Source organism: Pelodiscus sinensis, chromosome 16 (assembly GCF_052426305.1).
Source record: "Pelodiscus sinensis isolate ZL-2025 chromosome 16, ASM5242630v1, whole genome shotgun sequence".
NCBI lineage: Eukaryota > Metazoa > Chordata > Testudines > Trionychidae > Pelodiscus > Pelodiscus sinensis.
Window position 1 is genome coordinate 2,572,967 of NC_143067.1, and position 25,982 is coordinate 2,598,948.

The 25,982-nt window shown below is 47.6% G+C and overlaps 1 protein-coding gene across 8 annotated transcripts in view; it reads left to right on the top strand.

Annotated features, from left to right (window-relative positions):
* EBF1 (EBF transcription factor 1) overlaps nt 1-25,982 on the top strand; it is a 347,143-nt gene that overhangs the window by 290,307 nt on the left and 30,854 nt on the right. For all 8 annotated transcript variants that reach the window (XM_075900634.2, XM_075900635.2, XM_075900636.2 and 5 more), the window contains exon 11: nt 17,117-17,205. In XM_075900634.2, coding sequence (XP_075756749.1) covers nt 17,117-17,205 — 89 coding nt within the window. The remainder of the gene's footprint in view (nt 1-17,116; nt 17,206-25,982) is intronic.

Consider the following 25,982-nt stretch of genomic DNA (forward strand, 5'->3'; position numbering starts at 1 on the left):
AGAGATGTTTCCTGATTTTTTTTTTAGCAGACACACATCTCTTCTGCACATTGTGTCATCTGAAAATCTACTTTCACAAAGCCCAGGAACATAAGTGCTTGTTGGTTTTTAAGACTGAATAACTCGATTCCATATCATCCTCAGATGTGTCACTGAGCGCGAGCGAGCTGGCAGTGTGTTTTTACACACACATCGGATAACGTAGAGGTAGCATCGCAAACTTTCACACTCAGGAACATTATGTGGATTTGAAACTATCCCCAGAGAATTTTGGTTCTCTCTTAAAAAAAAAAAAAAAAAAAAAAAAAGTATTTTGGCAGCTTTTAAGATAAAATCCATCTCCCATATATTTTCAAACCACTTAAAGGAGAGCTGTTCCCATCTACACCACAGAAAGACGTGATTTGCCATCCCTGATCAGACGACTGGTCCATCAAATCCAGTTTCCTGTCTTTGGCAAGTAGCCTGTGACTGTTTCATGCCAGTTTTGCAGTGCTGTCTGTTAAAGGGAATTTCTTCCTGCCCCCTATAGAGATTCATTATGCCCTAACAGGAGATTTGAGAACACAGTGGCGACCTTCACTTCCATTATTACAAGTATCAATGATCACCATCTTATCCACATCATTCTCAGCTTCAGTGACAGTATTTGAGTGGATAATATCCTGCAACAGTGGATTATACAAGCGGAATATATAGGTGTTTACTCTATGGTCTCCAGCCATTAATTTAATCCAGAGTCTTTTCACTATTTTAATGAAACATTGGTTAGTTTTCACCATATTCTCTTTACTGTTAGATTTCTCCTTCACATTTTCTCTAACCCCTCTCCTTTCCACAATAAATGACTAGTTTTTTTTTTTAGTCTTTTGTCATGCTTTAATTTCCACCATATTCCCACCCTTCTGGTTGTTTGGACTTCTGCGGTTTGCACCCTTCGTACAGGGAGGGGCCAAAACTGGACACACTGTTCTAGACATACTGCTTATTCTTGTCTGATAAAATTCCTCGTGATGTTGCCTTGACTTTCCAGAAACTACTAAATCATGCAGATGAGTCTTTGCTGAATGGGGCACTCAATTTGACCCAGGCCACAATTCTGGACCACAGTTGCAGGGCGATATGGCAGCATGCTCAAATTAGAATGGAAAAACTTGACACTGTTTGTTTAGCCCATTCCCCCAAAGCACTGGACATACAAATAAGTTTCTGCGACAGTCCTGTTCTTGTACAGTCAAGAATCCAATGTTCCTTTTAAAAGTGGAACCTACTTCATCCAGTTCTAAACCCATGCTGCTGCTGTAGTGTGGGGATTCTGCAAACGGGCAGTGTCAGGTGGTAGAGGTCGCTGGGGCTAAAGATTGCCCTATGTGTGTGAAGCTCTCAAGGGTCATCCTGGAGATCACTACAGGTGGAACCTCTCTAGTCCGGCACCCTCAGGACCTGACCGGTTCCGAACCAGAGAATTTTCCAGACCAGAGGAGGTCAATATTGTCTAGCAGCATTACCAGCACTTCCACTGCTTGCTGGGTTCTGAGAAGATATTTAGGGGTAAATCAAAGCTAAATAACAACTGAGAGCCATGACCGGTGGCCCTTTAGGGGACCACAGGAAACTTGGCCACACCCATGCTAAGTGGACACCCAGCAAACTAACAACATTCCAGATGATAGATGTTTCTGGGTGTGAGAGTTCTGGATTAGAGAGGTTCAACCTGTCTAATTTGACAGCAGCCCCACAGGGACCTAATGGTAGGCCCCAACCAATAGACAAAGCGGATTAGGTCTTGTGTTTCAGTTTCCTGCAATAACTACCGCTCTCATTCAGAGTTCTCTAGCAAGATGTTGCGTTCATTTTCTTATCCATCTCCACAGTGTGGCCACTCACTTAACGTAGGAGGACATCGTCAGCAGTAGATACGCTCAGGGTCAGCATCTGTTTTCACATGTTGGGTACTTATCTCAGATCTTTTTATTCTTATAATTGAATAAAAAAAGGACAGTTTGAATCACAATAGACCTGTCTGGAAAATTGTTGCTAACCTCCGGTTTTCCTTGTGTTACAAGGCATAGGGCATATGGGGAATATGGACTCTGAAAAAGTCCAGGAATGAAGAATCTTGTGTGGGCAAAATGAAATACCTACTGAAAAATTTCATTTGGGCACATATAAATTACTCTCAAATGTGGGGCATTTAATTGTTGCGTTCTCTCTCTCTCTCTCTCATACTCTCTCTCACACACACTCTCCTCCTTCCCTCAGACACACATTCTGTTCCCTCACAGACACACACACACGCATGCACACTACTCAGGCACCTCCCTCTCTCTGTCTCTCGCACACACACACACACACACACACACCCCTTTCCCTCAGACACCTCCTCCCTTACATACACATACTCTTTCCTCAGACATGCCCCTTCCCTCAGACACACATCCCCTTGCTCATACACAGACACATGTCCCTCAGACATCCTCCTGCCCTCACACCCCCTCTCACTTACATGCCTCCATCACACAAATATGCCTCCCTCATTCCCTGTCTTTCTCATACACACAAACACATGCACATTTCCCGCACTCACATACACCTCTCTCTCTCTCTCTCTCACTCACTCACACACACACACACACACACACACACACACACACACACACACACACACACTCTCACTCTCCCACACCTCCCTCCAATGCCTCTCATTTCCAGGCAGCCACTTGTTTTCCTCACAGTATTACCTACCCCAGATAGCTGGTGTCCCCTTACTTCTATTCTTGAATTCTGTTCTCATTTGTGAATTGTGAACTGGGGATGCCGGTGGTTTACAAAAGAACTTCCCGGTGTTTTAAGGTGCCTGCCTGAATCTTTGTGTTGGATGCTCCCGTTGGGTTCTTTGTCCGACTTGGGGGCCGCGGCAGGCTGAGCGTTCTGTCCAAGTAAACTCCTGCCTTTGAAGCAAGTATGAGCCACCTGCAGCTCTAATTCAACAGAGTCTACCTCAAAATGAGGGTGAAAGGCCCCCTGCTCTCCGGCCCCACAACCACTGTCTGTCTGCTGTGAGCGGAGTAAGTTCTGCACGTACGTGGCATGTGCTGACGAGGAGGCATTTGGAGTGCGGAATATGGTATGCAGCCCACTGATGTGAGTGTTAATTAAAAAGGGGCGTGACACTAGAATCTGGAGACTGTGAACGATGTCATGTCGTTGAAAATAGGCCAGGCTGGTAATGGCCGAAAGTCATTTTTATCTGACAGCTGTTCTGTGGCATATGTAGCATGAACTCTTGGTTTCGGATCAGTTCTTAGTACCCAGGTAGCTACATTAAAACCATCTTTGCTGGCAGCTTTTGGCAGAAACGCTATGGGGACAGTGGGCAGAGCGAGGAAGGCCGGGCCAGCGGCTGCAGGGTTTTGTGGGGATTTGGCACAAGACTTTAGTGGGTTCCTGGGTCACTTCACTGCTCTGCCTCCAGCTTTCCGGTTTGATGTTGGGCAAGTCACGTCGGCTGATGCTTTCGAAGGTATTCAGCGTTGCTGCTTTCCGCTGTGCAAGACCCCCGCCACTTTACAGCCTCCCATTTGGGAAAGTGACATAGGAACCTACACGGAACTGAAAGTCCGTTGCCGTTGGCAACATTGCAGTGGCTCTGTCGGCAGGCCTGCCGATGGGGCAAAGAGGAGAGTTTCTCAAGGGCCTGGCAATTCGAAGGGCTACTGCAGCGGTGTCTGGAGCCCCTCTAAATCACTCTCAGAGCGCCGCACTGCACTCTCTGTGAGGCTCTAAGGGTTGGGGCGGTGTGGTGTGCGCCGGGTGGCACGGAGGGTTGTATACACCTGGCCCCGCCCCTTCCTCCTGAGGCCCCGCCCCTTCCTCCTGAGACCCCACCCCTTCCTCCCGAGACCCCGCCCCTGCTGGAGTGCGGTGCCAAGCTTCCCCCCACACCTGGCCCAGGGACCTGCGGAGGCTGTTGGTGCCTCATGTGTAGGCCCCTGGATACCAGAGACACAAGGCAGGTGAGGCGATCTCTTTCATGGCACCCGCTTCTGTCGGGGAGAGAGACCAGAGCTCTTCTTCCGGACAATATCACTGAGGCACCGAGGGGTGGGGTTTCAAAAGCGCCTACACAGGTTTGGCCCCAAAGTCACTTTAGAAAATTGTACGTAGCCCTCTGAATTGACGAGGCTTGCAAAGCTGAGCGCAGCAATGCCTAAACCCTTTGAAAATCTGGGCCGTGGTGTCTCGGGGGCTCCGTAAACGGGAATGGAAGGGGGCGTGATAACCCTGTCTTACATCCAATGGGAGTAGGGAAGATACATATTTTAAAGTATAGGATTGTGGCAGGAAGAGAAAGAAACATTAAATTAAAAATCATAATTCTGATCATTCCGTCCTGTTTATTAGACCAATTCAGTAATCATTTGGCAAGTCCAGTCAAGTTACTACATACTTATCTATTTCCCTCCCCTCTCCCCCGTTGCCAGCATTGGTTAATTAATTTCAATTACATTGCTTTCTTTGTCCAGGTGTGCGTTTATAAGTTTCTCACTGTCCACTACCCATTGGATTAAATTGTCAGCCACACACACGCACACATCCTTTTTTAGGGAAAATTAATTTCATAGCCATAGATGGCACTTATGGTCCATTTCACAAAGTCTAGGTGAATAGCTAAAGCATAGTTAGTGCTGCCCGGAGATAGGACTAGTTGGTATTTAAGTTGAAAGGAGCTTGTCATCTTTAAACAGGCTTTGCTAAGGTTTTCTAAACTACCCAGCCTAACTCTGTGATCTTCCCCGCTGAGAGCCATAAGTTGCTTGTCGGCTTGTTCTGGGAGAGTAATAAGTATTGTTGTTTAGCAATTGTGTTGTTGAAATTCAGCTCCACTATGTCTGACAGTATTTATCTAAAATACTTTCCCGGTGCGTGTTCAAGTTCCAGTAAACCGTGTCTTATTGTGCGACCTTTTCATTTTCCAGTGAAAAGGGATCAGCTCGTCAGATAAAAGCTACAAGCCAGAGTACAGGAAAAATGCGTGCTCAGAAAATCCGAGCATGATTGAAAACAAGATGTGTTAAATCAATGCGGTTTATCGCCTGCCTATTCCTGGCAATTGCTGTTCTAAGCTCATTCTGAGCACACACTAGATGATAAAAGTATAGTGTCACAGTGCTCACTGGGGTGTGAGGGCAGGAAAACATGTTTATCAGACAGGCTGGTATAGTTCCCCCCTCCCTTGATAACAGTTATTGTCAAAACTCTTTGGGAAGAAATTGGAACAATTATCGACGTAAGTAATATCACTGCTGTTAAAACCCGAGGCTACCGAGAGGTCTAGAAGGCTAGATTTCCCCCAAATGTTATAAGACAAAACTGCTTTAGTTATAATCACTTTAATACTGTGTCATCCATTATGCAGTCAAAATGATCTGTCTGCTTTCTTCTGAGCAAGTAACCTTTTAATTATTTTGCACGCCCAAATCAAAGAGAATGTTCAAAAATAAAGATGTAAGAAAGCCTGGAAGCTTTCATTTTCTCAGGGGAGTGAATCTTAATTTAGATCTTTAATCCAACGTCATAACTAAGCCTCCTGGAAGGTCAGCTTCTTCCAAGAACATGGCACATGGTTTGCAGAGGGCTCATTACAGTTAGGGGCGGCATACTTTTTATAGGGTATGTCTACCAATTCCCTGCTTCCCATCTCAGATACAGGGATTGTGGAAATGGGGGCTGGTATATTTCTCCTTTCCTCCACCAGTAGAGACTTGTCATTGGACTTCCATCCAAGTGCAAAGGAGGAGAATTTGGTCTAAGATATTGTATTGTAGCAAAGACCCTTAACTTTCAGGAAGGGTCATTGTGTTATTTATGCAGCCTTTGGTCTTTGACATAGCAAGTGAGGATATAAAAATCAAGTCTAGGCTAAGTTTTCAAATCTTAGAAGGAGGAAGGAGAAAAATTGTTCTCCTTGGCCTCTGATGGTAGGACAAGAGGCATTGGGCTTAAATTGTAGCAAGGGAGGGTTAGGTTGGACATTAGGAAAAACTTCCAAAATATTAGGGTGGTTAAGCACTGGAATAAATTGCCTAGGGAGGTTGTGGAATTTCCATCCCTGGAGATATTTAAGAGCCGGTTGGACAAACATATATCAGGGATGATCTAGACGGTGCTTGGTTCTGCCATGAGGGCAGGGAGCTGGACTTGGTGATCTCTTGAGGTCCCTTCCAGTTCTTGTGTTCTATGATTCTATGATCTTAAATTCAATGTGTATGGAAAAGCTAGGCGCAGAGGGGTAGTCAGGCAAAATTCTCCATCACAATCGACTTTAATCAAGTTATTTCCGATGTTCTGTACCACTGCTTGGCAGTTCTGTTACTAGAGCAGAATCGGGCACCTGATAATCTGCAAAGAGAGGAGACGAGAGTCAGTTGGATTGCAAAGAAGGAAAGGTTAAAAATAAAGCGTGTCCTCAAACTCCTTAGAAGCTTGACAATGTATAGTGAAGATGTGAAAATGGGACTTTTTCTACAAATTGACTGGCTGCCTCCTCTCTCTCTATTTCACCCAAAACATTCAAAAAAATGATTGTTGGACTCACAGCACTTTTGAGAAAGAGACTAAAGATGGACTTTGGTGCGGAGCAGTAGGCACCCAATTTTAAAAATGGCGTCGTCGTTGTCTAACTGTATATTGGCTTAAATAGAATGGTCATCCCGCAAGCACTGCACGCTTGCAGCAAAGCCGTATGGAATTCTTTCATGAGTTTCCCAAATATGTTCCCCACAAATGGAAAACATTTTGCAGCTTCCACCAACAGAGCAAAACCAGCCATCTCAGATAAATAAGTATCAATTAACCCGATCTCTCTCCGACTGGTCAGTAACTAACTTACATGAGCCTCATGTTCTCCTTTGCCGGCTCTCAGAGGTTTTCCATGCACCCAGTCTGCAGCTGGGCCAGAAGTTAGCATTCAGAGTTAATGCATTTTGAGGCTTTTGTTATAAAATCGCTGGCAGTCAAGCAATGCTGGAAGAGGAGCCAATATAGGAACCTGAAGAGACCCATCTTGTAATTTCAGTGTTTAACTTCCAGCATTAATTTGGGGCCAAGTCTTGCATTCTCCAAACCAGCTCAGAACACCCTCAGAACCCTAGCTGCAAAAGCAAGGACAGCCACTCACGTGCTGCAGAAAACTTGCCACAATGAAGAAAATATCCTCTTGAGTAACACGCCGTGGAAGCTGGCCCCTTTCGCTGTTAGTTCAATAAAGAGCAGTCGCTAGGGAAACCCAGAGACCCAGGTGCTAGTCTGATTGTTGGACTTGGCTCCAGAATGTTATTTATTGCTTGGCAAAAAAAATGGATATTTGTTTGGACATTAAATTGCAATAAAATATAAATGTTTCATTTCTGAATATCTCCATCGCTGTTTCCAGTAAAAAAAAAATGACATCATGTCACAGTCCCATTAAGAAAAGGAAATTAAACACACAAGAATATATTAAAGTAAGAGAGCCATGAAGCCATAAAAAGCAGGGAAATTCTGAGTTTGCCCTGGAATGGCCCTTCTAACACCAATTTTTCCATCCAGGCAGTGGCTGCCCCTCCCATTTCCATTTTCCATTGCCTACGGGAATAAATTCTCCTGGGAAAGCTAATGGAAGGGAGGCATTACAAAAAGCAAGTCATCTTCATAACAACAGAAATAGCCTGAAAGATAGTGTGTTTTCATTGAACGATCTTTAATTAGCCAAGAGAACACTTTGCAGGAAGATTTGCAAAATACGCTTTTTTTCCATTGAAGAATGTGTTTCATCTTTCCTCATGGAACAGGTACAACATGCCGACCATGCACAGAAGGGGGCATTTGGGGTGTGCTCCCAACGTGCTAGATCAGAATGTGTAAGTGTTTTGGGGGCGGGGCTTGCTTTCTCTGGGAGCTCTGAGCAATCGGTGGGATCTGGGAGGTAGGGGTTGAGAAGAAAAATCAAAAGTCGAGAAGAGCAGTTGAGATTGCAGGCCTGACAACCAACCGTGTTGAACCAGAGCTCCTTAGAGAGGCATGGAGCTGAGTTGTTGGAGAATACAAATGCACAGGAGAAAAAGTCAACCGTGAGCCGTGAATTTTTTTCTGCCGACATTCATTAGCATGAGACCAGCTAGCTCAGAGATGCCTCTTTGCTTCCAGGGCTGTGTCTAGACTGGCCAGTTTTTCCGGAAAGTCAGCCGCTTTTCCAGAAAAACTTGCCAGCTGTCTACACTGGCCTCTTGAATTTCCGCAAAAGCACCGACGATCTCATGTAAGATTGTCAGTGTTCTCGCGGAAATACTATGCTGCTCCCATTCGGGCAAAAGTCCTTTTGTTCAAAACTTTTGCGCAAAAGGGCCAGTGTAGACAGCTCAGATTTGTTTTCCACAAAAAAGCCCCGATCGCAAAAATGGCGATCGGGGCTTTTTTGCGGAAAAGCGTGTCTAGATTGGCACGGACGCTTTTCCAAAAAAAGTGCTTTTGCAGAAAAGCGTCCGTGCCAATCTAGATGCTCTGTTCCGAAAATGCTTTTAATGGAAAACTTTTCCGTTAAAAGCATTTCTGGAAAATCATGCCAGTCTAGATGTAGCCCTTTAGTTCCAAGGCTGGGAAGATACTCACCCCTCAACCCCTGTGTCCTATGTAAAGCCCATTTCCTTTGGATTTGTCCCTAGCAGGGAAACAGAGGGTCAGGATTGTTTCAGACCCCGACTCTGCCAAGAGGCTGCCGTGCCCGCGTGGTTCTCAACGCAGCAGCCGGACTTGAGCTGACAATGCACGTTGCCAAAGGGGTGTGTTGAATGGGATGTGGCTGTCTGCACAGAGGTTAGCTACCCATGTCCAGCGTTACGTGCCTATGTATGCAGCTCTCACCTGAAACCATTAAAGTGATCTCCAGGAAATATGTGATACAGCCAAGACAACCCCTGACACATTTCATTTGGCTGAAGAACCATTTCACTTGGACGTTTGACCAAGTGGCCAACATCTGGGCTACGTCTAGACTGGCATGATTTTCCGGAAATGCTTTTAATGGAAAAGTTTTCAGTTAAAAGCATTTTCAGAACAGAGCGTCTAGATTGGCACGGACGCTTTTCCGCAAAACCACTCTTTGCGGAAAAGCGTCCGTGCCAATCTAGACGCGCTTTTCCGCAAAAAAGTCCCGATCGCCATTTTCGCAATCGGGGCTTTTTTGCGGAAAACAAATCTGAGCTGTCTACACTGGCCCTTTTACACAAAAGTTTTGCACAAAAGGACTTTTGCCCGAATGGGAGCAGCATAGTATTTCAGCAAAAACACTGACAATCTTACATGAGATCATCAGTGCTTTTGTGGAAATTCAAGTGGCCAGTGTAGACAGCTGGCAAGTTTTTCTGGAAAAGTGGCCGATTTTCTGGAAAAACTGGCCAGTCTAGACACAACCCAGGAGTCCAACTCAGAAGCAACTGTTGTTTGGTCATGCTTTTTCTTCTGGATAGCTCCAGAGCGTGGGGGTGCAGTTTTCCTTGGATTGACCCCATGGGTCATGCTCTCGCCAGTTACCCAGCCTGCCTTGTACCTGCTCCCTTCACACTCCCACCCCCAGAAAGCCCTCTGCAATTCTGCAGAAAGTAGCAGTATGGAACACGAGCGTGTGGCCTTTTGGAACCTCTCTTTCCCGCGCTGCAAACAAACAAGGCCATTCTGCTGGGATTAGACCCTCTTTCACCTGTGGAACAGTGGCATTCTTTCCCCCTCTCCAGTAACCGAGAGCTAGTTAAGGATTTATTTTTATTTTATTTTTTGCTTTTGTTGAGCTTCCTGTATTCCTTGCCCTTTCTTGCAGAGAATGCTCCCAGTTTCTATAGCGAGGTGCCGGCTTCTGACTGGTTTTGAATCCAACAGAATAAAAGAAAAATGATGGCTGAACAATAAAAGGAATCAATGAAGCCATGCATGCATGAGAAACAAATGAACTGGTTTTGCTTTCTGCTCTGAACTCTTTCCATAATGCGGCTATGTAGTGCGTGTTTATTTTTCTTCAAATAATAATGTTAAAATGTGTCTAATTCAATTACTCTCTGCATCAGCTGAATGAGTTTTCCTTGGAGAAGAGTTCTCCTAGGCTACCTCAAGCTATGGGTTCCATATGATATTTGAACAGGTTCTTTTAATTGCTGATATTAAGTGTCGATCATTCTGCTGTAAGTTGGCAGCGTGGCCAGAGAAACAAATTCCTCTCTCAGATACATCAGACAGTCATTCAATTAACCACCAAAGCTTTATTGACACAGTAGGAATTCATTATGTGAAATATTAAAAAAATACCCCAAGCTCCCAAACCTTCCACTGTCTGGTTTAAATAAAAAACAGGGCATTTTTAAGATGGTGGATTATGTATACATCTTGATTAAAATGATCAATGATTGAAATTATAGAGAGGGTGGAAACATTTATTTTCTCAAAAACGTAAGCAGCATTTTTGTTGAAAATCCAGTTGCAGGTGGAAACATGAAAATAATGCATACTCATGTCCTTATTTCCACAGACATTGTGTGTGTTTTTTATTAAACCCCTTAGATTTCATGAATTATGGCTTCAGATTTTCTGCATAAAGAGGCTCTGTGGCTTATTCTGTTAGAGTTTAATTCGAAAGAAAGTTCTTCCTCAAGGGTTTAAGAAGTAATTCATAAAATGGCAAGAATAATAAATATTGTGCCTTAACTCATAGACAGACAGATTTTGTACACTTGGGGGTAATTTCAGTTAATTCACACAAGAGACAGGTTGAAAGTTTATTGTTTGGAAGGGAGAAAAATGGCTTGCATCTCATATTTGCAAAAATGATTATATTAGCTTAAATGAAAATGGTATTCTACTAACAACTTCAATAAGCATTACATTTGGAAAAGTATTTTAATAAAAAGTTACCCGAAGTTCACTACAACTTAAAATATATAAGTGAGGAGAAAGTACTTACTTTGATTTATATGTCTTTTGGGGGTGTAATTATTGGCTTTTTACTCGCCTATGTAAAACAATATACTTTTGTAAATGGATTTCTGGCCACTTTACTCCACGTTTTTTTTAAACATAAAAAGTAAGCACTGTCAATCAAAGAATTTTAAGGTTTATTTCCTCTTTAGAAATGATTGATAGCCTTTTAGATTTACACGTTGACAAGTTAAAGGGTTCTATTGGCGTAATTATGTACTAAATTCACAGTCTTTCAATTTAAATGTCCTTTTAAAACCACACGATTATCATACCTGTATTTTGAAAAGTGGGCCAGTCAGTTTGGGTTGGTATACAAATTACTGCCATTAGCCTTGGGACCTATTTGCATTTAATACAGTTTTTAAAGTTATTAGTTCTTCCAATAGTACTCTTTAAAAATTAGGGGACTGGGAATGCATTTTAAGTACAATACGCAGTAACTTGGTTTAAATGTATGGATGGACGTCAAGAATACGGATACTGATTTTGTTGCTCAGTCTGAATGTCTGAACCCAATCCCGACCCCCTCTCTTCTCACCCGCTTTATTCTAGGACACCGGGAAATGCGGGGGCAAATTGTGGTGGAGTTCAACTGCAGATGCCAATCCAACACTCATTAAATACGATGCCAATAAGCTTCCCGAGACTAGAGTCTGATCTCATGTGTTCTCTGAGGCTGTGTCCAGACTCAGGGTTTTTTTCGAAAAACACTAGAGCCGTGTTCTTTCGAAATTAAATCGAAAGAACGTGGCTTTTCTTTCGACGGCGGTAAGCCTCATTTCACGAGGAAGAACGCCTTTTTTCGAAAGTGCTCTTTCAAAAAAATGCGTTCTTGAAAGCAAACAGGCTTTTTAGAAAGAGAGCATCCAGACTCACTCGCTGCTTTCTTTTGAAAAAGCGGCTTGCTTTTTCGAAAGTTCTGCTTGCAGTCTAGATGCTCTTTTTCGAAAGAGGCTTGCAGTCCAGACATAGCCTGATAGAAGTGATGCAGTTACTCCAGATTTTGGCCAATGTCCGTGAGATCAGAATCCAGGCCATTACTTTGGTATTTTTGATGTCATGGGAGCAGTTCTGGTCCATAACTCTCAGCTGGGGCTAAATATTTAAGCAGGAAAAAGGTAAAAGTGAACCTAGAGTCCCTAAAAGTGAAGTGAAATGACTAGTCTAAATTTGAAGGAAAACTGTGTGTGCCCATGGCTATATCTCTGGTGAGGTGAGCCACTCAGTTTTAGTTTGCATCGGGTCAAAGATAATAACGTTGCAATTGGTAGCAGCATTCCTTGTCTGGCATCTTTTCCAGTTTCTAAGGACCTGACCATGTACATGGGTGAGTGCACGCTTCCATCCCCACTGGAGAAACACAGGAATCAGTTGAAGTTAAGAGACTCTGCATCGCCCAGGAAGCACTTAGCATTATCTGAGATTGGACCACAGAGTTTGGAGGATAGGGACATAATTCAAAATGACCTTAGCAAGTTAGAGAAATGGTCAGAGGTAAACAGGATGAGGTTTAATAAAGAGAAATGCAAAGTGCTCCACTTAGGAAGGAACAATCAGTTCCATACATACAAGATGGGAAGCGACTGTCTAGGAAGGAGCATGGCGGAAAGAGATCTAGGGGTCATAGTGGACCACAAGTTGAATATGAGTCAACAGTGTGATGCTGTTGCAAAAAAAGCAAATATGATTCTAGGTTGTATCAACAGGTGTGTTGTAAGCAAAACTCGTGAAGTCATTCTGCCGCTCTACTCTGCGCTCGTTAGGCCTCAGCTGGAGTACTGTGTCCAGTTCTGGGCGCCACATTTCAAGAAAGATGTGGAGAAATTGGAAAGGGTACAGAGAAGAGCGACAAGAATGATTAAAGGTTTAGAGAACATGACCTATGAAGCCAGGCTTCATGAACTGGGCTTGTTTAGTTTGGAAAAAAGAAGATTAAGGGGGGACATGATAGCGGTTTTCAAATATCTAAAAGGGTGTCACAAGGAGGAAGGAGAAAATTTGTTCCTCTTGGTTTCTGAGGACAGGACAAGGAGTAATGGGCTTAAAGTGCAGCAGGGGAGGTTTAGATTGGACATTAGGAAAAAATTCCTAACTGTCAGGGTGGTCAAATATTGGAATAAATTGCCAAGGGAGGTGGTGGAATCTCCCTCTCTGGAGATATTTAAGAACAGGTTGGATAGACATCTGTCAGGGATGGTGTAGACGGAGCTTGGTCCTGCCTTGAGGGCGGGGGGCTGGACTCGATGACTCTCGAGGTCCCTTCCAGTCCTATTATTCTATGATTCTATGATTCCTTTTGTTTTTGGTTACCCAGTTTGAAAAATAGTCCCAGGAAATCCTCTATGGATTTCTAATGGGCTGAAAGTGTGGGAAGGCATGAGAAAATGACTAGAACATCAGAGGGGAATTTCGAAACTGGCCTCCATTTATCTTGTCCCAGAACTTAGTAGCTACTTTCACTAAAGGAGCGGGGGAGGAGGTGGGGAGCTATTGGATTGAAACGCAGAAGAAACGTACTTGACGGAACCTTGCGAAAATCTTTTAACACAACTGCACGAGAAATTTGAGCAGAGCTCTAGGGATGTTGTTTAAAAATCTCACGGTTTAACTATTTATAATAAATAGTCATTTGTCATAAGTATTAGCTACAGTTTAAGCTAGCTATAGCCACAAGGAAGGGCCCAATAAGGAAATTGCAAGATAATGAGAACAGTGGTGTAAAAAATAAGTACATTGTGTCTAGATTTTTCTACCAAATCCTGTATCAGTGCTGACAATGTGAGGCCAATATGGGAAATGGCAACAAACTGGAAAGCTGTTGGATTACCTGTTCTCTGTCATGGAGCGAAATAACTATGCTTAGCTGTTTCTGCACAATGTCAGGCTAGCTACACAGCAGAGATGGAAAGTTCACAGCAGACAAGAGAATCGTAGACATTCAGGGGTGGACGGAACTCCAAGAAAATATCAAGCCCAATGCCCTGGTGTTAAAACAGGACCAAGTAAAACTAGACCGTCCCTGACAAGATAGCCCATTCCAGTGCTTCACCACCCTCTTGTTTTACTACGTGGGTGGGGAATCACTGGGCTGGGTTCCCTAGGGAGGGGGTGGAATCTCCATCCCTAGAGGTGTTTAAGTCCTGGCTTGACAAAGCCCTGGCTGGGATGGTTTAGTTGGGGTTGGTCCTGCTTTGGGCAGGGGGCTGGACTCGATCTTGTGAAGTCTCTTCCAACCCTAGGATTCTGTGATTCTGTAAGCGTTTGTCCACACTCTTCTTAAACACCACCTTGGAAGCCAGTTCCAGTGCTTCACGAACCTGTTAGTTTGATATTTGGAATGGCGTTCTAACTATTAAAGCCTTCACTTTTTGTCCTACCGCCAGTGAACATGGAGAACAATTGGTCCCAGTCCACTTTAACAACCCTTCACCTATTTGTATGTTGTTATCGGGTTTCCTCTTGGTCTTCTGCTCTCAAGACTAACACACCCAATTATTTTAACCTTTCCTCATAAGAACATAAGCACGACCCCACTGGGTCTGACCAAAGGTCCATCTAGTCGGAATTACCCTGTCTTCCGACAGTGGCCAATACCAGATGCCCTGGAGAGAGTGAAGAGAACAGGGAATTATCACGTGATCCCTCCCCTGTCACCCATTCCCAGCCTGACAGAGGTTTGGGACATCATCCCTGCCCCTCCTGGCTAATAGCCATAGATGGACCTAACCTCCATGAATGTATCTTGCCCTTTTTGGAACCCTGTTGAAGTCCTAGGTGATGTTTTCTAAACTTTCAGGCATTTTTGTTGGTCTCCTCTGGACTCTTTCCAGTTGCCCCACATCTTTTTTGAAACCTGGGGCACAGAGTTGGGCACAGAACTCCAGCTGAGACCTCCCTGGTAACAAGCGGACTGCCAGAGCGATATTAGCGTGTGTAGCCACCGCCTCACACTTGATGGCTTGTATTCAGTTTGTGATCCACTGTCACCCCCAGATCGCTTTCAGCAGGCCCGCCACCCCACCAGTTACCCCCTAATTTTGTAGTCGTGGAGAGATGCCCGTGCTATTTGGGGAACTCTCCTATTGGAAGACTGCTGGCCTGATGGCAAAGTCATTTCGGGGATCCACCTAATGAATCCGATTCTGATGCTAGAGAAACAGCTGGATTCAGTTTAGGGGAGCAAGACTCTGACCCTTTGTTTCCAAACCAAATGCCCACTGTGGAAACGGGGCTGCCCAGGAGGCAGGAAAGGAACACCTAGCTAAAGGAGGAAGGGAAATGGAACACCTCGCTGCTGACAGTGGACGAGGAGCTATCCTATTTGGGGAAAGACTGGCCGGAGGAGCGGAGGGACTGGTAAAAACCAGATCAAGGATATTACTTTTATAACTGTGTGGGTGCTTACGGTAAAGCACAACTTGCCAAGGATGTCCAGTTACGGAATATTGAAATGCTTTTATCAGGCATTCTGACGGGGAGAGGGAGGGAATCGTTGATTCAAAAGGGCCTGGGACCAGCTGCTGCTATTGCGTCAGAAGCTGTGGCCCCTTTAAATCGCCATCGGCGCATGAGTGGCGTGCTCCAGGAGGCACTGAGGGCTGGCTATCCCAGTCCTGCCTCTTCCACCCAGGGCCCCGCCCCTTTTGGGAGTGTGGAGTTGCCCTCTTGCCCCACTTTGCCTGGGGGCCTGGCCAGTCTGGTGGCGCCCCTGCCTTTTAGTAAAAACCCAAATAACTCCAGCCAGAGTCTTGTACTCAAAGCCAGATTGAGGAGCTGTGCACCCAACCTTGCTGGCCATCTCCCTGAGCAATTGGTGGAGCCAGGGCACTGCTCGTTGTGAGTGAGGGTTGCAAAACGTGACCCTGAATCTGTTGAAATGCACGAGACAGTGTGACCCTACTTACAAGAACACAATAGTCCTCATAACAAAGCCACCTTAGACATCCGTGCAAGGTGCGTTCACAATTCAGGGGAGGTCTGAGGCTGAAGTGGCAGGAGGTCTTGGTTGGGACAGGCCAGGATATATTAACACCACCGTGTCAGGAGGCTCAAGAGTGCCTGCTGTTGGTTCTAGCCCAGCAAAGCACTTAAGCGCATGCTCAACTTTAAGCATGCACTGAATTTCCACTGACTTCAGTGCTTTAAATGAGGCATAGAAATGAGAGAAACCCCGCACAGCATGGCCAGTTGAATGCAAGAGTATTTATTTCCTATTTCCACGGACTCTTATTTCCTTAGCAGATGCCCCCTAGTGGCCACACTGAGCAGTGGCTCTGAACAGTCACACCACTTGCCAGAACACTTTGCTGAATTGGGATGGGCTGAAGCAGATGCTTAAATTTAAGCATGTGCTTAGCTGCTGCACTGAATCTGGGCCTCTGTCCGTACTAGTACGGTCGCGCTCTCATAAGAATTTAAATCTTCTTCCTCCTCCCTTTTTTCATGCCCCTTTTTCCTTCCCCTTGATGCCTGTGGATAAAACCCTAAACATGCAAAAGGCATGAAATTTATTCCATGAAATAAATGCTGCAGGTTCAGCTTGGAGGTTACTAATGTGGGAGCTGACCCCGGACCACTGAGGTCAATGGGGATGTTGCCATTAAGTTCAGAGGCTTGTAGACCTGAGCTCTGGCCATGACAACAGTGCCCCAAAGCGTACAGTGAAAACGCATGTGATCTCCACACGCAGGTGGCACCGAATACGTAATCGAGTGTGAGTCTCTGATGCTGTGCCATTCCTTCTCGCTTTGAAAAGAGAAGCAAATGAAATGCGGGGAGCAAAGCGGTGATCAAATGAATTTATCAAGGCTTTGGGAGACAATCATTATCCACACTCGGGGGCTGTTTACAAAGGCCTGGAACTTTGCAGCAGCCTTGTCACCGCACCTTGAGCAGGAAGGGTTTTTCTGGTGTTGTTTCAAACCAAAGCCTCCCGCCTCCCCTCAAACGGTGCTTGAAGCGAGAGCTTGACGTCATTGCTGATCCTGCAGTGAGATGTGGCTCTGATCGCTTTCTGATCCTGCAGTGCACTGCCACTTGGTACCCGCCCGGCTGAGCCGCCGCGCTTGACTTGTCTCCTCTCCTCTCACCATGTTGTTTGTTGTTGTTTCAGCCCTGAACGAACCCACCATCGACTACGGTTTCCAAAGGTTACAGAAGGTCATCCCCCGGCACCCTGGTGACCCTGAACGCTTGCCAAAGGTCAGCATCTGCTTCTTTTTTTTTTAAGTATGGCCCACGTCGGCCTGTCTGGTCTTAGTTTGAAAATAAGCACTTTGATCTTTACAAAAGGAACCTGCCTGCCTGCTCACGGCATGTCCTGATTGGGCATCGGTGGCAGTCACATGGACACTCAAACCTTCACTGCAGCCTACAGGAAGACTGCACGTGGCCTGTTGCGGAATTGGAGCTAGTATGTCCATTGCCTGGTGTGTGCTGTGTCTGGGGGTCTTGCAGGCTCAGTCCACTGTGGATAATAAAGTGCAGGGAGGCGGCCCGCCAGCATGGTGCACTGTGGGTATTTGGGAACACAACATGGGGAGCTAGATGGCGTTAGTCTGGGTAGTGGTGGGTATTACAGTCAGATCTTGCATAACTCAGAGGCTCACAAGCCATCGTGCGCCTCACCTGCTGTCTATCCAGGTGCCTCCATGCAGTATAATGATGACAGCCCAAGCCATTGTGTCAATAATCCGGCCATAACCAGGCATGTCTATGCTGCAAAATGACATCGACCTAAGAGCCATCGGAATGCAGCCACCCCCCTGCTTACATGGCTTGTGTACGTGCGTCTTGTCTCCTTTTGTCACCGTGCGGGGCTGCACCGGGAGCACGTGGGTTGATGCATGAGTGTAGCGTAGCTGGGGTAGGTATCTCCCTGGGCAACTCACCAGCATGTAGTGCAGGGTGTTTGGGGAGTTTTTGTCGGGCCTGTTGGGAGATGTGGTTAGGTGGCTTAGAGACCATTTCGACTCCCATCGAAGGATTTGGAGAAACTGCCATTGGCGTCAGTCCTGCAAAGGTGAGTGGCTGGGCCAAAGGGGTGGGAATTGGGAAGTTCTGAGTTTTCTCCTGACACTGGTGCCCTCTGTACCCTTTGGGTAAAACCCCTGGGCTTTCCTGTGTTAGTCTCCCGATACTGGAGTATCTCATAGCTCTTTGGGGAGCACTGATGGCACCTGCGAAGTGCTTTGAAATGGACGGGGTTGGGGGTAGAGTGAATAGCATCACATTAGCACGCTCTGTCCATTGACACAGAAATGAAATTAGATGAGTGGTTTTAAATGTCTTGCTGGCTCGCCTTTCTCTTTGTTTGGGAAGCCTTGATGCCTGGGTGGGGGGTTTAGTCAGTCAGTTAGTTAGTTAGTTCATTAGTTAGTTAGTTAGTTAGTTAGGGGGTGGCCCTTCCTTCCTGCCGCCTGAGAAATTAGACGAAAACCTGCTGTCCTGGAGCATTGTTTTTCATTGGTCTCATTTGGCCTCTAAAACCCCTTTCCCTCTCTCTGTCTAGCCTTGTGCCCACAGGATTTTCAGGTAGCTTTGCAGCATGCTTTTGTACCTAGGACTCCTTCCTCGGAGGGCCATCCTCCCCACAGGCAAGCGGCACCTACTTCTGCTGGAGGCTCTGGTGTCTGCCGCGTCTCTCCACAGCCAAGCAGGCCCCTGAGAGAAGCTGTTTGCCAGAGAATCCCAACGCCTCAGGGAAGCACCCAGGGGCTACGTCTGCATTGCACAGTTATTCCAGAGAAGCTATTCTGGAAGAATTATTCCAAAATCGCTTATTTCGAAATAGCACGTCCAGGGCCGGATTAAGGGGTGGGCGACGTGAGCAGCTGCCCAGGGCACCAACCGATGTGGGGCACCTGACGGCAGCTATAAGGTGCACACGAGGTACCATCAGGCACCGCGCGCCCAGCTCCTGCAGCGCCGGCCTGCCCCCATCCCCGCAGCGCCGGCCAGCGGTGCCCTTTCTCCCACATTCGCGGGGCCTTGCATGGCCTGGCACGCACGCCAGCAGCGACAGCCGGGCCGGAGAGGGCCGTGTTTGCGCCGTGCGCCCCGGGGGCAAGCCCCGGGCTGTGTGCCGGTGGCTGTAGCCAGGCCACGCATGCGCCGTACGCCCTGGGGTGGGCCCTGGGCTGAGCCCCAGCAGCTGTAGCTGGGCTGCGCATGCGCCGTGCGCCCTGGGGGCGATGCCGTGTGCCCCGAGGGCGGTGCCCAGGGCGCCAGAATGCCTTGGGCTGGCCCTGAGCACCTCTGCACTGCAGGGAAGCCTTACAATGAATCTGAGGCAGACTTCCTTAATGCAGACGTGCTGTCTCGATTTAGAGTCCCAGGAGGAATAACTTAGAATAGCCCTGGTGAGGGGCTATTTCGAAATAGCGGAAATGGAGCATCTACACAGCCCCTATTCCAAAATAACTATTTCAGAATAGCTGTTATTCTTCATAGGGTGAGGGTTATAGAAGTCGGAATAAGCCATCTGTTATTTCGAAATTATGTTGAAATAATGGAATTGCTGTGTAGACACTCGCATAGTTATTTTGGAATAACAGCCGTTATTCCGAAATAACTTTGCTGTGTAGACACACCCAGGGTGTGCAAGCCTCCAGGAGGCAGGCGTCATAAGATTGCTCTGGACCCAACTTTCCAACAAAATAGCTGAGTCTTGTGTTTCGAAATAACAATCCACTTATTTGGAAATCTGTATTTCCGCTTTCCTCAAGGAATAACACTACTTTCGAAATAGTTATTTCAAATAGCAGTAGTGTGGATGCTCCGGTGCCGCTATCTCATTATAACGACTCCCCAGAATAATTCAGACTAATGACTCCCCAGAGCTTCCCGGAGCTCTAAGTCGAGCCATAGCGTGGACACACTGTTTCGATTTTGTTATTTTGGGAGTTCTTACATCGATTTTAGTTGTTTCGAAATCGTTTCCTTGTGTAGACACGCCCCAGTGTAAAACAATAGCTTTTACTGCACTGGAAGAACCTAACTTCTTTGTATATCACAATCTAGTCCTGCTTATTCATGCGTCTCTTCTGACGCTCATCTGAGTGACATTGTGGCCTTTCTTGTTGTGGCACTGAGTCACACTAGAATAAATGGCAGCAGAAGTATTTTGCGGCTCAGGAGTGAGAGATACTGTGGGTTGGGGGCTTTTACCCAAGATGCTAGCCTGGCAGGCAAGAGGGCAGTTTGAAAGGGAGGAGCTGTGTCTATACTGGTGCAATCTTGCACAAAAGCATCCGCTCTTTCGCAAAAACTTGCTGCCTGTCTACACTGGCTGCACGTTTTTGCGCAAGTAAACTGATGTTCTAATGTATAAAATCAGGGCTTCTTGCGCAAGAACTCTGATGCTCCCGCTCAGGAAGAAGCCCTCTTGCACAAGAGCTCTTCCAGAAGAGGCCAGTGTAGACAGGCAACATGAATTTCTTGCGCAAGAAAGCCCTATGGTTAAAATGGCCATCGGAGCTTTCTTGCGCAAGAGAGCATCTACACTAGCATGGATGCTCTTGCGCAAAAGCACATGACAGTGTAGACGCTCTCTTCTGGAAGGGTTTTTGTAGAACTCTTCTGCAAAAGAGTTTTTGCGTGAGAATGCGCCAGTGTAGACGTAGCCTAGAGTGTTTTCTTCTCAGCCCCCTGTTTAGCTCTCCATCCAGTTCTTGGCCAGGCCCAGCGCTGGTCTTTTTGCAGAGGGTCACAATGAAATCTGGACTCCTCTGGCTTGTCCCACTTCTTGTCAGCTGCTCTTTACGTCCAGCTGCGAATTCATAGGCTGGGCTGCCTGCATCGTATCTTTTAACACACTCTTCCACACCTCCCCTGTAAGGTGTCGTGGTTTGCATGCCCTCCTCGGGGCAGTGAGAAGGCGCAGTGTTGCGGTTAGCATCTGGGGCTGCAGCTCACGATTCCTGAGTTCCTTTCCCAGCACCACCCCGGGCGTTTAGAGCTGGAAGTGCAAGGTTCTGGGGATAAACAACACACAGTCGGGGTCACCCAGCAGTTCCCTGATCCCCTAGGTGTGTGTGTGAATGGTCCTTCAAAAGGTCCCTAAGTCCAGGGAAATCATCTTTGCCACATTCTGGGTGTGATCTCAGCATGTGCACATCACACAAGGAAGAAGTGGCCAATTTCCTCATTTCAAGGAATATTGAACCCCTGTCCGACCCTAACGGGAGACCAGGACTTTAACAGGGTTCAAAAAAGAGCTGGATAAATTCATGGAGGGCAGGTCCCTCAATGGCGATTAGCCAGGGTGGGCAGGGATGGTGTCCTGGACTCTGTGTGTCTGGAAATGGGCCACAGGGGAGGGCTCCCATGAGGATTCCCTGTTCTGTTCCCTCCCTCTGGGGCACCTGGCGCTGGCCACTGTGGGCAGACAGGACACTGGACTAGATGGACCTTTGGTCTGACCCAGTCTGGCTGTTCTTCTGTTCAAAGGCCGGGTACGTTTTTGGGCAGCTGTGCTTGAGAGCGCGCCGAAGGGTGGGTCTCACCGTGCAGACTCAGTAGTAGGCACACCGTGGCTTCTGCATGGGAGGCCCCGATGGGTCATTCCTAGCAGCGCTAGGCCCCAGGACCCCGCCCCAGGCCGCGGTGAGTCTGTGTGCAGGCAGCGTGCCGCACGGCGCTCTCCCGTACCGTTATGAGGCAGGGCTTTGGCGGGGGATTGTCCACGACTCCTTCTGTGGGATCCGGGGGCTGTCTGGCTTTGGGCAGAAGCCGGGCAGGCTCACCAAGAGTGCAGAAGGAAAATGCGGGGGCGGCGGGGGAGAGAAGGGAACGGATAACTGCCCTCCGCGCTTTAGATTGCTCTGGTTTCCACTCTCGTCTTACCCCTGCCATCCCGACGGATCGGCCCTTTCTCCACACGACGCGCCTCGTCTGCTGTGCTTTTCCATTTAGAACCCCCACGTTTCCGTAACTGCCGCCAGGGCTGCAAGGCCATTGTTCCATTAACGTGTGATTGATGAGACAGACGTCCTTTCAGAAATGGAAGCAGCTGTAGTCCTGGGGAGAGCGTGAGGCTGGCTCCGAGTGCATGCTCTCCGCTCGGCAGGGCTCCGCAGGAGCAATGTAGCAGCAACATCTGTGGCCCCAGGGATTACGATCCCCCTAGTATGACCAGAGAGGCACGTCGGTCTCCTCTCGCTTTAAGGCTGCTGGACAAGCTTTTCAGGAGAGCGCACACCCTGCAACTCCCACTGCGAACAGCAGAGAATCCGAGCTTCCCTTCCCCACCGGTGAGAACAGGAGACTCGGGTCTCTGGACAATCTGGCCTGAATTTTGTTTAAAATAAAAGCAGTTTCTGAAGCAGCAGGAGCAAAAGAGGAAGTCATCTTTCCTGCCCAGCTAACAGGGGAGGCAGATTACCTTGGACAAAAGCTCTCCAGAGAGAAACAAAGAGAAATACTATGATGCTAGAGCAAAGGAACTGCACCACAGTCCCAAAGGTGGAGACTTGAGAGGGCTGCTCCATGGGGCTGTGTGTGTGTGTGTGTGTGTGTGTGAGAGAGAGAGAAAGATCAATCCCTCTTACACTAGCGCACTCACACTCATGTGTTGGTCCTTCCACGCATTTGCGCAGTGCAAATCTGTAAAGAGGTTTAAATCACATGCACGTTTGCTTGCTAAGGCTCACTCATGCTTTCTCCCATGAATATTTAAGATCACCCTGCGGCAGGCACCGAACGACTGGGGAGTCGTGCGAGCAGCTCCACAGATAGTTGGGAAGCAGGTTCTCTGAGGACACGCCTGTCCTCACCGCTCTTGCAAAGAAAGTCCCTTGTCTTCACAACTTCCCACGCAGAGTGTCTGCCTGGGGCAGGGGTCTGGGAGGGGTGGAGGTCAGTGAATTGGCCCTTACTTGCTTTTGACTTTCAAGCCTCTAGGAAGGAAGCGTTTAGGCCACCCATGCCCCTGGAGCAGATAGGCAGCTTCTCCAGGGCTGGAGCTGGCCTCAGCTGAAGGGACAGAGGTGGGGTGGGTCTTAGGGGCCTCATAGTTATGGCATGGGGCTCTGGGTTCAAATCCCACCCATGCCACTAGAAATGGGTTGGCAGCAGCGATAGGGCATCAGCTCCCAGTGTGGGACGGTGACTGACAGACCGGCTGTGATCCTGGGATGCCCTCACAAGGGAATCCAAGAAGAAGCAGAGAAATTATTTGGCCCTCGTGGGACCGGTACTGGACTCCTCTGGCCAGCTCTGCCAGAAAAGCAGAGTGTGCGGGGAAGGCGTAAAGGGTTAGGAGGCCTGTGGCGTCATATTAGACTCCCACCGTTCAATCGCTTGCACTTGAACGAGAGAGAGCTTGGAGGTGACGGTTGCAGTATCTAGGTGGGGAAACCAACATTTAATAGTGGGCCCTTCAGCCTAGCTGAGAAAGATACACAGGAAACCCTTCGTGGATGTGTTCCTGCATCCACTACAAATGGTGACATGCGCCAATACCAGGAGCTGCGGCTCCCGGCTCCCTGTGGTGAGTCCCCCCAAGATCACCACATGGGCTATGAGCTGCAGGGACTCCACCTGCCGGCCCCCTGCTCTCAGCTGGGACAGGAGACCCGCAAATACACAGTGCCACGAACAGCGATTCCACGAATTGGGAGGGTCTCCTGTAAGTCTAACCCAGAGGCTTTGAGACCCATAGGCACAGTGAAGTGTGCTCTACAGCCCTAGTCAAGGGGTGCTGGCTTTTAGCTGAGATGGTCAAGGACCATGGCTTTAGCCCTGAAGGTGAGAGGTTCAATACTCTCTGATGACCCAGCTCCATGGCTGGACTTAGAAGCTAGACACATTCAGACTGCGCATAAGACACATCGTTTTGAGAGTAAATAACCATTGGAACAATTTACCAAGAGGTGTGTTGGATTCCCAGCAATGGCACCTTTGAATCATGACTGGATGTGTTTCTACAAGCTCAGTGCTAGGAATTATTTTGGGGATGTTCTGAGGCCTGAGGTCAGAGGGTCACGGCGGTCCCTTCTGGTGTAGGACTCAATGAATAAAAATGATGGCTGGAAAAACTCGATGCTTATTTAAGCCGTCACTCCTCTGTTCAAACTAATGCCAAGTATGTTTCTTTGCCAATGTAGGCAAATGCTGGCCACCGCTGTACTGTGATTACTCACTAGGGCCAGGTCTACACATAATTACGTAATTACATAGCTGCAGTCGACAAACCTTGATTTGTATTTCGCTGCCCTCCCCACAGCAGGAGCCAATGGGAGCAAACTCCTTACAGGAGCAGGAGTACTGGCTGCCAACAGGGGCACCCTCTGGGTTTGATTTAGCAGGTTTTAGCTAGACCCACTAAATCAAACTCGGAAAGATTGATCGTGACCACGTCTGTCTTCCATTGAGTGAAGACATGGCCTGGGTCTGGGAGAAGCAACTCACCGTGTCTGCTTTTACTTCCCCTCCCGATAACGGTCAGAGACCCTACCCTCCAGTTACAACCCATCGTTGACCTGCTTGTCCTCTGCTGCATGCTGCACCTGCTGAACAGGGCTCTATTTCTCCTGGCCCTGTGGAGGGAGCCATTCAGGCAGCACACCCCTTCTAAGTCCCACCTTCCCCACGGACCCTCTCCCATGCCAGTCCCCCAGCCATAAAACATTCACCTAAGGAGCATTTCTTCTTCCTCTGCTAATCCAGCCTGTGTCGTGCCCAGGACACCATTCCTGGAGCCCTTTCCAGCAGGAAACGCCACAGTGCCAGGATTTTCCCTGAATCCCTCCCGACATACCTACCGATCAGAGGCATCTTTGTACCGACTAGCGGGTAGCAGCGAGGCCGTGGCTCACAGGAGCACCACCTGCCATTGGGCTTTCAACACTGATAGTCAAGGCATGAGGGGAGGTGATGTCTCTAACTCCTAGGCTGGTATAGGGGCATAGGAGTGGCCACTGGCAGGGCTGCACTGGGGAACATTCCCAATGACTCAGCGGAGTTTGGACTCCCGGAAGCAGTGCCTCGCTGTCTACGTTGTTACTAAGCTGCAGCATGGGAGGATTAGGTTGGACATTAACTTCCTGCCTGTCAGGGTGGTTAAACACTGGAATAAATTGCCCAGGGGGGTTGTGGAATCTCCATCCTGGGAGATATTGAAGAGCAGGTTGGACAGACACCTGTCATGGATGATCTAGACGGTGCTTGGTCCTGCCGTGAGGGTAGGGGACTGGACTTGATGACTCTCGAGGTCCCTCACAGTTCTAGTGGTCTATGAGTCTATGACTGTATGATGTATGCCAGTGCTAGGGGGTTTCTGCATTGTACATACGCTACATGCCCCTCTAAGGCATGTTCAGTGGAGACATACCCTTAAGGGGAGCTGTTCAGAACCACCCAGATTTGAATGGTCCAATGCCTTCGGCAGCAGCTTTGAACAGGCTCTGTCCTTCTCAAAGTGGGATGTAGGGGTCATTCCCCCGGGAATGTGTAGGGTCTGAAACAGGCGAGAGTTCCAAAACTGACGCGCAGCTGTCTGAAGGGCAGAGTCACATCCATATTGCTGGCAAGGCGCTGTTCCTTTCCAGAAGGTCAACCGCACCCGTCCACATTTCAGTGAGTTTTCTTTATAATTGGGGCAGCATTTACTCAGCAAACGACCAGAGCAGATGGTGTCATTTAGAAGCGGTGACAAAACTTGAATGCATGAGGGTGAGCAGGAGGACAGGGAGCCACGCGTCCTTTCTTCGTTCTGCCTGCCCGGGGCAGATTTCTAGGTTGGGTCTGGAGCCTGTATAATCAGCCCCTTCCACACGAGTGATTCGAACCACTTGTTTGATGAACCAGTCGGGGTAATCCTGGCTTCTCCAATCCTGCCACTAACCAGGCAAACATGTTTCCTTCAAGCAGTAGCACTTTTAAAGAAAATAAACCCCAGTTTGAGGAAAGTAACAAAGGCTGCATTTGTGTATTTTGCTCCATGGAGCTGAAAATATCTTGTAAATTGATCCTGTGGG